This window comes from Syngnathus floridae, chromosome 7 (genome assembly GCF_059516105.1).
Source record: "Syngnathus floridae isolate MCC-2025c chromosome 7, RoL_Sflo_1.0, whole genome shotgun sequence".
NCBI classification, from domain to species: Eukaryota; Metazoa; Chordata; class Actinopteri; order Syngnathiformes; family Syngnathidae; genus Syngnathus; species Syngnathus floridae.
Window position 1 is genome coordinate 7,339,621 of NC_142419.1, and position 13,724 is coordinate 7,353,344.

At 38.9% G+C, this 13,724-nt stretch overlaps 1 protein-coding gene across 1 annotated transcript in view; it reads right to left on the bottom strand.

Annotated features, from left to right (window-relative positions):
* slco1c1 (solute carrier organic anion transporter family, member 1C1) overlaps positions 1 to 12,467 on the bottom strand; it is a 28,567-nt gene extending 16,100 nt beyond the window's left edge. Inside the window, exons 1-3 of the mRNA XM_088380876.1 lie at positions 12,236 to 12,467; positions 7,777 to 7,949; positions 4,879 to 5,020 (exon numbers count right to left, since the gene is read on the bottom strand). Coding sequence (XP_088237002.1) covers positions 4,879 to 5,020; positions 7,777 to 7,872 — 238 coding nt within the window. The 5' untranslated portion in view covers positions 7,873 to 7,949; positions 12,236 to 12,467. The remainder of the gene's footprint in view (positions 1 to 4,878; positions 5,021 to 7,776; positions 7,950 to 12,235) is intronic.
* Between the last annotated feature and the right edge of the window lie 1,257 nt (positions 12,468 to 13,724).

Genomic DNA, 13,724 nt, shown 5'->3' on the forward strand with positions numbered 1-13,724 from the left:
GTTAGCTTTGCATAATGTCAGAAAACTGGACTAAAAGCTGCATGGTCAGAAAATTGTATCAAAAATTGCATGTCTAGTCCTTTGAAGGCTATGGTTACAAGCTATTCCTAATGATTTATCCTTCCTTTAAAAGATAATTACAGCATTTCAAACAAACAGTAGGTCTTCAAGATTTTTCAAGTGATTTCATGACGTAGATGAAATGCACATAGCAGGGCTAGCCAGATCAAGTGCTGTGATCTTTACAAAGATTAACATTATCATAATCCCACTCCCACCAGTCCAATCTGTAGTTTTCCTTGTACGCAAAGTCAGCTGGGAAGGTCTCCAGCTATGAACAGGATATGCAGTACAGTCCCGAGACCAAATAACAACTTACCGTGAATAATTCAAGCTCCCTTGAAAGTTCTTACAATGGCCCATGTTAACAGTTTAAAAAAAATTCTGACAATTCCACAATTATGATGACGATGGTGAAAATTACTTCAGCAATGCAGTATGGAGAAAAAACATGTACATCTGATTAGAGAGCAGAACACACGAGTTATATTGCTTGATATGGAGGCGTGTGCTGGTTGGAAAGTCTGCTGCAGAGAGGTCAGATAGCATCGTATCAGTTAGCACTAAAATGGTTTTGGTGTTGACTGACTCATAACCACCGGATCCATTGGCTAAGTGAAGATTGGTGGAGTGAACAACTAGTTTGATGGGTGGTTTTTTTCTTTTTTTTTTGGCGCGCTTACACTAGAATAAAATGAGCACCATGTATACAATACACAGAATTTCCTCCTACCTCTTAAATCCAGACTTTTATTTTCCGTATTCTAGAATATTGAATACAGTGGGCATGATATTTCGTGAGCAAAAAATAAATAAAAATAAAAATCTGAGAACAGATGAATTTGTGAATGTCAAACAGCAGATATTGTATGTGGGAGGTCCACTATTTGAAAAATGAATGGAGCCCACTCTTTTATCCACTAAATTACTCTCCCACTGTGCTCTGTTTAGATTTGTACCTTCCCTTCCTCTTTGTATTCATGTTGCCCTCCTTCCTGCCTGTGTTTCCCTGGCAACAATCCTATAGGTGAAGCTGGTTGCCTTGGCCACATGTGAAAATCTTTAATGGGACAAAAGGGACTACATTTATGTAATTCAGCTTCACGATGATGTAGGTAACCTTCCCAACTTTTGAATAAGTGTACCATGTTACGATGGGGCCTTCAAAGAGAGTTTAATGTATTCTTTGAGCATGCTCATAACTTAAGTACTCATAACGCAAATCATATTTTTCCATCAGAATAAATAGAAATGACAATCAATTCTATCTCCCCTTAAAACATTAACATTTTCAGGTACAAATTTGTAAATGGACAAATATCACTCTAAAGTATTTTACTTAAAAAACATCAATCAAATATAATGTAAATAATTGAACAGTTTTTGCATCATGATTTCAGGTTTTAATATATTATGAAGCTCCTTCTTAGCAAACAAGAAGCAGCATAAAACATACGCAAAGAATACAGTCACAACTGCTCAGCAAACTGCACAAATATTAGCAAATTTTCACAAGCGATAAAGACTATTTTTTGTTTGAATAACCTTTGCTTACACAAGGCAACATTGATTCTAGTTTTGTTAGCCTGTCTTTGCATCCATGGATTGTGACTTAGCATTAAACAAAAGGACCTTTGTGAAGCAAAGCTATATGTGATTTGTGTAATTCTCCTTGTGCTCTGTTTAATTTTACAAGAAACCAGTTTGAGGCAGGCTCTTGGCCTCTTTTGGAGAAATCTTCACAAACTACAGCTTCTTTGATGTATACTGCTACAGTTGAGCCAAGTAGGTTTATGCAACTGACCCAGAAACTTGGCGTCTGTCTACTTAAAGTCAGCATTACTTTGCATTTTTGCAGTACTGCGAGCAAACCATTTCAGCCGTAGCCTGTTCCAATAAAATTAAAAAGGTTGAATGTTTCTGTGCAACGCTCTTGTCCCCTCTTTCAACATCATTTTAGTCAAGTATTTTTTGATAGGTTTTTTTTCATGGGAAAGTCACGGACAACAATAAAGTAACTACAAATTTTATTTTTTGTCTTAAATTGGATAGGGGGTGGGATTAAATAAGTCTTACTTCTTCCCACTCTGCCCATTTTGTGCAGTAGATTTTCTGTTTATACCTAGTATTTATACAAAGTCATCATTTAAATGACTTTCACCTTGTTTTTGCTTTTTATTTTTGTCTTCATTTGATTCATGAGTTTACATGTTTGAAACCAATAAATTCATTCATTCATTTATTCATTCAGAAGTTCATGACAATTTTACCTGAAGAACATCCATCCCCATCATGACTCATCTTATGATGTTCTAGCAACCAGTCCAATTCTGTGCCATCCTGAGTGTGTATGTACAGGACAAGCGAGATGAAAGTAATGTGAACCAACAATTTTATTGCTGGAGGACCTGTCCTTGGCTTCATGTTTGCGTCTAATGTTTGTCTTCCGGTTTCTGTGTTCCAGTCCACATCAGCCTCGCTGTGATCCATCTGTTTATTGGTTAACTGACTCCCTGCCTAGTTGTTCTTTCTTTCACACATTGTATGACAATACCTTTTTTTATTTGTTTCTTTCTTTTTGTGATTTTGTTAATTGCAATATGTTGCTCTTTAAAATAACTTGGTGACCTGTATTTTCTGTTCTTGTTCATCTCTTCCAACAATATTTGAAAGTATAGTCGACCCTCAGGATTTGTGAATGGTCGTTTGGATTTTTCATCTATATTTCACAAAAATAATTCACACGATACACAAATAAATACGTAAATAATTGCAAATGACGTTAAACTGCCATGAACATTTCACAGTGATAATTGTTGCAACACCTGCTGTCAAAATACAGGTGTGACGCACATCACACTTATTTCACATCTCCACCAAATGATAAACCCGAGGACAAACAAACTCTCAACATTTCACCCTGTTTGCCACTGTAGAACATCTCTGACTGTGTGAATACCATCCACACTTAAGAGCTGACACAGAAGCTGTCAGTGTCTGTGTGCTCACCCCTCCCTTCCTGTGTCTACTCCCAATCTATGGACTAATCACAGTCACCTGCCTCTTGTTACCTGTCGCATATATAAGTCCTGTCTGTGCGTCACACCCCTGCCGAATTGTTCTCGTCTCGTCTGTCGTCGTCGTTCCTGTCTTTATCTTGTCTTTTTGTTCAGTTAGTCTTGTCCCTAGTCGAGCTTCTTATAGTCTGTCTTTGAGTTCTCCAATAAACCCTGGTCCAAGCTGCATATGGTCGCCCTGGTCCATTCCTTCCATGACAGAACAATCCGACCACTTCAGCGACCAGCGCTTGGACCTTCCTCCATCAGCTGCGACGCCCGATCCACGTCCGTCGTCCAAGTTTGTTCCAGCGCCATGGGCTCCGCGGCCGCCATTGGACTTTGCTCCAGCGACGCCGGACTCGCGGCCGCCATCGGCGTTCCTCCCGGCGTCGTCGGCTCCACGACCGTCATCGGACTTCGCACCCGCGACGCCGGACTCGCGGCCACCATCGGGCCCCACCCCAGCGTCGCCGGACCCGCGACCATTGCCAGACTTCGATCCAGCTGCACCAGACCCGCGATCCTCCCTGGCCCCACTCCCACTGCTGCAGCGCGTGATGGCTCTTGCCGCTGCACGCAGCCCCACCTTCCGAATGCCGCCGATTGCGGTACGGACTTCCAGAGTTGCCGCCGATCGCGGTATGGACTTCCAGAGTTGCCGCCGATTGCGGTACGGACTTCCAGAGAAACCGCCGATTGCGGTTCGTGTTCCAGAGTTGCCACGATTGCGGTTCGTGTTCCAGAGTTGCCGCCGACTGCGGTTCGTGTCCCCAGAGTTGCCGCCTACTGCGGTTCGTGTCCCCCGAGTTGCCGCCGACTGCGGTTCGTGTCCCCCGAGTTGCCGCCGACTGCGGTTCGTGTCCCCCGAGTTGCCGCCGACTGCGGTTCGTGTCCCCCGAGTTGCCGCCAACTGTGGTTCGTGTCCCCAGAGTTCCTGCAGAGTGCGGTTAGTCCTTTGCCATAGGGCAATGAGGTCGTTTGGAACTGGTGTGCTTACCCCCCACCCACCCCGCTCGCCGCGTGGAGGTTTCGTTTTTTTGGGACGTCGGGAGCCGTCCCTTGTTGGGGGGGTACTGTCAGTGTCTGTGTGCTCGCCCCTCCCTTCTTGTGTCTACTCCCTATCTATGTACTAATCAGTCACCTGCCTCTCATTACCTGTCGCGTATTTAAGTCCTGTCTGCGCGTCACACCCCTGTCGGATTGTTCTCTTCTCTCGTCTCGTCTGTTGTTGTCATTCCTGTCTTTATCTTGTCTTTTTGTTCAGTTAGTCTTGTCCCTAGTCAAGCTTCCTATAGTCTTTGAGTTCTCCAATAAACCCTGGTCCAAGCTGCATTTGGTCGCCCTGCGCCATTCCTTCCATGACAGCAGCAGCGTGTGCATTTGTATTGTTTATTTTACACTTTGCCTCCTGCCAAAAATGGCAACTCACTAGAATTGTGAGTGAGAAATGCCATGGCTAAGGCAAAACAAAATATTGTGAGGACTAACTGTTTAACACATGAGTGGACCATATTAATCTTGAGACAACAAGCAAATAGTTTCTATTCCTACACAGAAAGTGCTTGTCCTTGTTCAACATTATGACTCCCATTCTCTCCCACACACACAAGCCTGAGAAATCCTTTCTTGGTACCTTGAATAACATTATGACCCATTCATTTTTCCAAAGAATAAAAGTGTGGGGCGAGTGGATGACGTATGCGACACGGAGGCTGGACACAGCATCGACATGAAAGTGATGACAAGCAGATTTACATACCTATCTCAAAGCTCCCATCAATGATGCCTATTAGGTAACTGGGAATGTCAAAGCGTCTCTCCAACTGAGTTATCGTGCTCTTCATGTAGCTCCCCGACAGAGCCTTTGCAAAATAGGCAAAGGACAGAGCCACCAGAAACATCTGAGAGGAGAATGGAAATGGGTGAGGACAAATTAGATACACGTAAAAGGGTCTTTGTATCAACATACAATGATGCTTTTGTTTACATTAAGTGAATACAAGTAACCATGTGCAGATGAGTGCAAAATTGAATTAAGCTTTTACCAAGCAAATCTTTTCTGATGACAAATAACAGTTCCAATTTATCATTACAAAGATCTTCTGAAATGATTCCATGAACAAAATTATCTGTGTATGTCTGTATTGCTTGGTTTCTAATTTCTACTGGCTTCTACTGTTGTCAATCAAGAAGCCAGTTACATCACCTCTTTGGAACGTGACCCATCCTGCCTTGCCCTTTTTCGCTTACTGTAGTGAGAAGAGTTGAGAGGCAGCAGTTCCAAGGTTTACTGTGAAGTGTGCGTGCGTTAAAGTCATCACCTGCTGAGGATGTAAAGTCTAGCCACCCCTGTTCAAATGACAGCTTCCCTTTGATAAAATAATGAGACCAAGATAAATATTCTACAAACTTTTTCGACTTTTAACATAATGTACGTATAAACTGTATGACTCAATGAGTGGGAGCTGAGAGGGAAAAGGAATGTAAAAGTAAGTGAGAGAATGTGGTCGCATAGTGTGCACAAACCCTGGGGATTTGGTTGTGTTCAGAATTAACCAATCCAAAACAAATTCATGTTAAATGGGAGTCAGCACACGCTTGCCAGCATCTAAAGTGCCTCTGAATAACTCCAATTAAAGTTCAAGTGTTATACATCTAATAGCTACTAATTATTTGGAATTGACCATGAAGGTGTGCTTGGAAAAATATGAAGGTTTCAGATGATAAGCTAGCAAATTATGTATTTTAGCTTGCAAGTTGTTGACACTCTCTTGCGATAAATGACAGTTTATGGCAAGTTTGATAATTATGTTCCATTTGAACATATCAGCGTTTAAAAGTAATCAATAACGTTTTAGATGCTTTTATATATTTTTTTCGGTTTAACAAATTTTGAGATGAACTGTAGATGTTTTTGTGCTAGTAAATTGATTATTACAACACAGTCATAGTATTGTGATTTTTAACCGGTATTGTTGGCAAAAAATAAAATCAAATCGAGTTATTCTGCGGTTAAAAAACATTAATACATGTTTTCTTTAAATTCATAAGATTGTGAAAATCTATTCAATGACATTACCGCAAAGGTTAGACACTCCTGTATGTGATACTGTATTCATTTGTACATTAACAGTTTTGTTTGAATGAAAAGTATGAGCCAAACACACTATAATCTCAACCTGTCAATGCTGGGTAAGCCAACTGGAAATTTTAGCAAATGAAGTTGGAGTGTGATGTTCTCAGCTAATTACTACATTTTGCAATTTGAGACAAATGAAGCTGTTGAGCCGCATATAATCACCACTAGATTGTGACAATCTTAATTAGCAGGATTATGTGAAAACTGCTTGCCTAAATGATTGTGCACACAAAATCAAAGGATGATCAAGCAATCCCCTTAATTTGCATGCAGGGTAAACAAGCTGTAAAATTTACAGCACCTTTCCTCCAGTCAGAGAATTCAGTCATGTTACAGCTCATAATGACATTGTTTGTTCCACAATGAATGACGCCCTCTAATAATATGTGTACACTTTGTTCAGAAAAAAATGCTGATCTTTTACACTTGTTTGATCAAATTCTGTTACAATTTTTAAATCATATTGCACAATTTCCTCTGACATTGGTGCATCTGAATTTGTGTGCAGCGTTGCACAGTAAAATAACTCCATTCTCAAGAAAGTCATTATATACAATAGATGTCACCCAATCTCTTTGGTATAATAAACAAAAAGCAGGTAAATATACGATTAAATTTGCAGGAGAGTGTGCCGTGTCCCACCCACATATAAACAATTCTGAGAAGAAACAAAGTCTGTATTATGAGAAGCTGCTTGAACACCATTGTCTCATGTCACTTTTATCTGGGTGGAGAAGCAACAAGAGGGTTTGATCTTATTTAAAGTTCCACCAACTTTGTAAGAAGACTTTCTGCTTATTTTTTTAAAGGTGGTTTTCCAGAGAAGGAAAGGCGAGAGTGAGATGGAAAAGCCTGAGGTGGTCTAATCACAACATCGCATGCTGTGTTCTGCCTTATTTCTCCGCTCTTTCTTTGAGGTGGACTATAGAACAAAACATTGTGAGGCAGGTAGATGGACAACAATGGAGATATAGAATAAAACCCAGAAAAGAGCTTGCCAAGTGTCAAACTGTTATACTTGAGACTTTGTTATTAAAAAAAAAAAGTGTTTCAATAATCTGATGAACTTTCACTTAATGCAAGACTGTCCCACTTTAAGTTCTGCTTAAAAGGTGCAGGCCAATAAATGCCAGCTCTGGTGTTACGCCTCGAAAGAGGCTTACATGTTTCATGATGAATAAATGAGCATTCAATGTGCTTTACAATAGGCACTCGAAAGGAAACATGGTAAAGGCCACACACTTGTTAAAAAGTGAACTAAAGTTTTCTTAATAAGACCCGCACAACATTCTTTTATTATTCTCAACAACTACCGTGGCCAAAGATATGAGTTTATATACTTTCAACGTTGAATTGAGAGGGTTTATACAACTAAGGCAAGTTTGGAGCAACATGTGACGCATTGACAGGATTAACAATACATTTATCGTCAGTACCCTCCTTCACAAGCTCAAAAGAATAAAAACTCCCAAAATAATCTCATCTTCCATCTCATTGTGATATAAAGACAGTACTTGCCTTAAGACTGGAGCAGGATGAAGGGCGTGTTTTTCTGGATGCATCGTCACCGCGACGGGTCTTCTGCATAGCGCCGTGCTCTGCTCCAACCTCCATCCTCCTGAAAGGTCACTGTGTCTGCTTTTCTGTAGTCTACCACCAAGTGCAAATTCTTGGCACTGATGCATGCAAGCCTGTAAATGGATAATTCAAGCATGTGACCCACTTCTTATTCTCAGCACAAACAGAAACATCCTACAGCAGGCAAAGGGGAGTACACATGAGTAAGTAGCACTGTTAAATGAATAAGAATCACCATACATTTAGCAGACTATAACACGATACTTATTGTTTAGAAAAAAGGCTCTAGTTCCAAAATCGAAGCAATACTAAAATGCAATTTAAAATATACAAAAATATCTCTGGAATGCAGAAAATTTTATTAACTTATCAACATGTATTAGAATTGTATTTATAGGTTTCGGTAAAATACATACTTGTACAAGGCATTTATGAAACCCATTTCAGATGTTCTGTCTTTCTTAGTTTATCAGTATTGCCCTTTCTATTCACCCCCACTCAGTGTATTTTATCGTAGAGAGGAGTCATGTGAAGCTGTGAATGTTATTCCTCAGGGGGCAGAATTAGTTATGCCACTTCAGCATGGATAGCAAACAGAAGACGCCAACAGCATTACTGTCAACAAGACTGCATGGAAGTCTGCATTTCTACATGGCTAATTATTCGATCTTAAGGTTTTGGAGTTTTTGGCTAAACAATGGAGGTTGGTCAATATTCACATTTGATGAGCAGCAACTAGTTTAAAACAGATTACAGTGGAAGATCAAAAAAGAATGGCACTGGTTATGGCAAAGATGAAACAGAATAGAAAAGTAAGATCTAGGAAATTCAGGGACCGGACTTGTTTTTCTTTTATCCATTTGTAAGTCACACTACAATATTATTATGAAACCTGAATTATTCTCTATCTGACAGTGACGACACTTGTCTTCTCACATCCCACGAAGGTAGTCTCTTCTTTGTCTTTGTAATCCTTTGATTTAATCAAACAGAAATCACCCCCCCCTCATCCAAAAACCATATAAATAATTTAATTATTTGTGAAGGTTCATACTGTCTTCTTTTTTTCGTTTACTATTTTAAATGTAGCAGATGTTTTTTTTTTTTTTTTTTTTAACAGGGAGTAGCTGGTTGTACACATGGCTGCATTCCCTGCTAAATCTGTGACATTCTAATGGGCATCACTCATCCTATCACTGCGTTATCGTCGCTGCATTTGACAAGTGGATATGGTTGCAAACTATTAAGAAGCCAATCCACGCAATACATATGCACACTCAATTCCAAAAACATGTTTGCGTTGCAAAAGTATTTCTACAAATTTGCTAGAGCTAGTTTAATCAGTTTTTACGAGCAAGTCACACAACACTAAACCTGAGATCTGGATGGATCACAAATATTAAAGACCATAAAAGTAGGTCATCCATACTGGGATGGGCATAATCGTTCTGATTATTGTGTAATTGATTGTTGATTAATTGTTTTTTACCTAGGGAATTAATTGAGTTAAAATAGAATTTTGAGGAAGCACAGATGGAGAAATAATTTTTAAAAATGTAGAGTACATTTTCCTATCTGTGGATGAGTCCATTGACATGACTAATATTGCTCAGCTGATGGAGTTTGTGAATCAAAAAGGGAGTTTGTTATACAAAATAAAACATTTGTTATTTTAGTTCATATTTATGTTTTTGTTTTAAATTACACTACAGTATTTATTGCATGTGCCCAGAGAGACCATAATAATTGGACCTTGAAAAATAATGTGGCTTATAAAAAATATATATTTTGGAGTTGTCATAGTGGAGGCAGTCACAAGTTCCAGATTAAGTATATTAAATTGAATTTACTAAAAGGCAAAAAGGAGACACTTTTATTTTTAAATGTGAAAGTGGTCCAAACGAATACACTAAGCCTATTAACTATGAAATTAAATAAACAAAAAAAACGTTTGTGGACTGCCTTTTTCGGAAAATGCGTCTGTGAGTAAAATGTTTTCATTGACAATGTTTTAAAGCAGGGGTGTCCAAGTCCAGTCCTCGAGGGCCGCATTCCTCCATGTTTTCCGAGTTTCCCTCGTTAAACACACCTGATTCAATGATCAGGCTCCTGCACAGGTGTGTTTAACGAGGGAAACTTGGAAAACAAGTAGGAATGCGGCCCTCGACGACTGGACTTGGACACCCCTGTTTTAAAGAATACCTGGCACTCTTGTAAAACTACACGAGTAGTTGAACCTAACTATTTAGGAGCGTTAAAAGTAGCACTCACTGGTGAGTTAGCAACCTGGGCCTTTTGCTAATTATATTGGGAGCTGGGTTTTCGGAGGAACTTCATGCCTCCGAAGCATTCATGGTAGTGCTAGCTGGTGGGTTAGTGACCCAGGCTTTTGGCCTGCTAGTTAGCTCATTTGACTCTTAAACAAAAGGATGTTTGTATGGGTGGGTGTTTGTATGGGTTTGAGCCTCAAGCAGGATTGCCCTATGACCACCATTTATGGTGGTAGATTGGGGTCACAAGTTTTGCAAATCTGAAAAAACAAGAGTTGAACCTGAAATGATGTGGATCTAAAAATATAAAACATGCAACTGAAAAATCTTGAAAAATAAATTGAGGTGAAACCTGAAAATAAATAATTTATTCCAGAAAATGACCAATGCAAGGCGACACTATTTTCAACACGAAAAAACTTTCAAACAAGTATTTTTATTTCGAATGCATTGTTTTATTTTTCAAGTTTCAAGCTCAGCACGTTTATTTTCAGATTCAAGTTTGGGTTTTTTTCAAGTACGAGTTTTGTTTTTTCAAGTACAAGACTTTCTACCTCCATAATACTCCATATACACACAAGACACGAAAAGTGGAATCCAACTTTGCAATGAAGTGCTGCCTCCAAGAGTGAATCACTTCTTTATGAGGACTAGCATAACTGACCATTTTGCTTCCAGCTTTTACAGTACAGTATGACTTATTTTATTTGTGCTACTTGGCTCTCAATAGTGAACTAGTTCATAGCTCACGTGCATCGGATAAGACTATCCCCTCAAAAACATAATTTCAACTAGGCAAAATAAGAGTGTGTAAAGAGTGATGTAATTTGAATTTTTGCAATAGACATGTTAATAAGAGAAACAAAGAAACTGTTTTACACTGTGAACAAATGTATAATAAATCTCCCTTTTATTAAAGAAACCTATCTTCTAGGAAAACCCTAATTTGAACAACAATAATTGCTTAACACATTATCTGAAACACTGTGTTTTGCATGATGATTTTGAATGCTGCAGGGCGAATTTAATGCCACTAACATAAATTAGACAACAGTAAATTAACACCTCAGAAGCTTTCACTTGCTTAACTCTTTATTGACTGCTCATGTGGGGAAACACATTGACATGTGCCGTATATACTGTAGGAGGACTCACCTGACCAGTGAAATGATTCTACACGTGATGTTCACCCTGCTAATTAATCTTATGAATGAAGGGTTTATGCATTAAACCCAAAGACTCGTTTCTTTCTTGCCTCGGTCTAATCTTTTGTAATATAATCATTTTGTTCTAACAAGTGAATTGTCATTCTTCCATACACCATTAATAAACTCGGAACTTTCCACATTCTCCACCATTCCAGCCTTTTCTTTTGCTCCAAATTAATATGAATCCGGACATTTCCAAGGACACACTTATTTACTATATCACTAATTGTGCTGCACACTATATATATAATACAGTAATTCCTAAACATGGGTGACTAGTGTGCTGTGACCGTGATCAGCAGGGGAAATTATAAAACGATGCAGTTATTTGTCCATTATTTGCTCATCTATCTATACCAGTTGATGATCACACTGGGAGGCAGAACAATTGAATTCCCACCCTTTAAATGACAGGGGGGGGGGGGGAGATAACGAGTAAAATACCTGTTGCCATTCATAAGATAAAAAGTGCGAGTTTTCAACAATTAAACAACACGATTTTTAAGTGAATGGAGAAAGATATTTCAGTATTCATACTTTGTGTGACATTTTATGACATTTTATTTGTTTGGTGACGCGCTTAACTTTTCTTCTAATGTAAAATGGGTGCTTTAATGGGCGCTCAAAAAAACACTGCAACAGTAGTACCGGTATACAATGATCGTGAATCACGATATGATATCATATATTAATTCATTTTTAGTTATTGAATGAGACAACCGTGGGCTAAATCATGAATAGCAACACGACACGGATGTAAACGTGATGCCAGAGATGACGCATTCTGTAGCTTTGTCGGATGCCTGCTTTAGTTATCGAGATCATTCATGCATGCAATCGAGAGGCAAATTAAAACATTAAGTGTGAAATCGTTTCCATTGCACACTGAGCTGAACTGAACTTTGAAAGCGAGTCGCTTACCTTCGTGACAAATTGTGGTGTGCTTCCGAGATGGAGACCACAGCACAGGTAAGCTCCGGTGTTTGAAGATGACAGAGAATGGGAGGAGGCGTCTGCTCTTAACTGGAGTCTGGTGTTTCGCTACAACACCAGCCTCCACTTGTAAAGATCAAGTCAAGCCAGCCTCCATTTAGATTGGCAATAAAAGTGTTACTGATACCCTACGTTACGGTACAGCGCTGCAAAGTGCAAACGCGCTCAGATGACAAATTTCAAAATAAAAGCTATGATGACAGAAGTTGAATGGGAGCGTGATGGTCACTCCGAATCCCACTCCAAAGTAATATCAATATTGCATACATTTTTTTAGTCATGTTTAATTAAGCTCGTAGCCCATCCCATTGATTAGTACTCAAGAGGTCTCCGTGACATAATTTGTCTGGTGTGTGGCCATGTGCGTTTAAAATAAAATATATAATTATCATTATTATTATTATTATTATTATCATTGTTGTTTCAAAAAGGTTGGTAATACCTAGTCTAGTATACCCACGAGTGGAATAGTTTATGATAACCTAACCTGGACAATAAAATAACCACATACGTGACAAAGGGCTCTCTTGCATGACAATTACCATTCAAGGAGGACAAAGAACTGATGAACAAGACAACATCAAGTGCAAGATTTTTTTTTTCCATAAATATCAACTCACTCAAACCTATTGGGATACTATGTCCGGCATATTATTTCAAACCCCCCAAAAAAATATTTGGCCAACTCAGGTTGTAGTATAGAGTAGTACGAGACTCATTGTAAGTGAGACTAAGACATGGCTACCATCTAGCGGTCATCAGTGAAATTACAATTTCGACCCCTCCATAGTTCATCACCTGCGGTTTCGCATATTAACAGACGTTTCGTCTTTTTTCCAATATATTTTCATATTCTGGATTTTTGTCAAGGATTGTTTCCTCAATCTTTGAATTGTTTCCATTTGTAAAAATATATATATATTTTGGATGACAATTAATTAACGAGCCAATCGGAGTTGCTCATCCAGACTGAAGGTACCTGATATTGATTGATGGTTTTATATATAAAGGTTGATCTTGGGTTTTTATAATTTCTCCATGGGGCACCAAGGATGTTTTCTAATAGCCTTTTGAGGGATAGGAGAAAGATTTCTTCTCTTTGTCATTGTTATTTTTTTTTAAACAGCATGTATTGTTGAAAACTAAAACCACTTGTACTTGCATGGCTATGTGAGCTTTTGTTTTTTCCGTTTTATAAGTATCAGATAGATCCACATATCTGACATTCAAAGGAATCCTATTGTAGTTTTAATTCATTTGTCATGAGCTCACTGGTTTGTATCAGGATAGCTCCTCGTTGTTGTAATGTTTACCTCATTTTACATTATTAAAAGCCCACGAGGGTTAGGGTTATTATTCATACAGCCAGAAGTTATTATTCATACTCTTGAGAAATAATGAATGTTAAAACACAGCG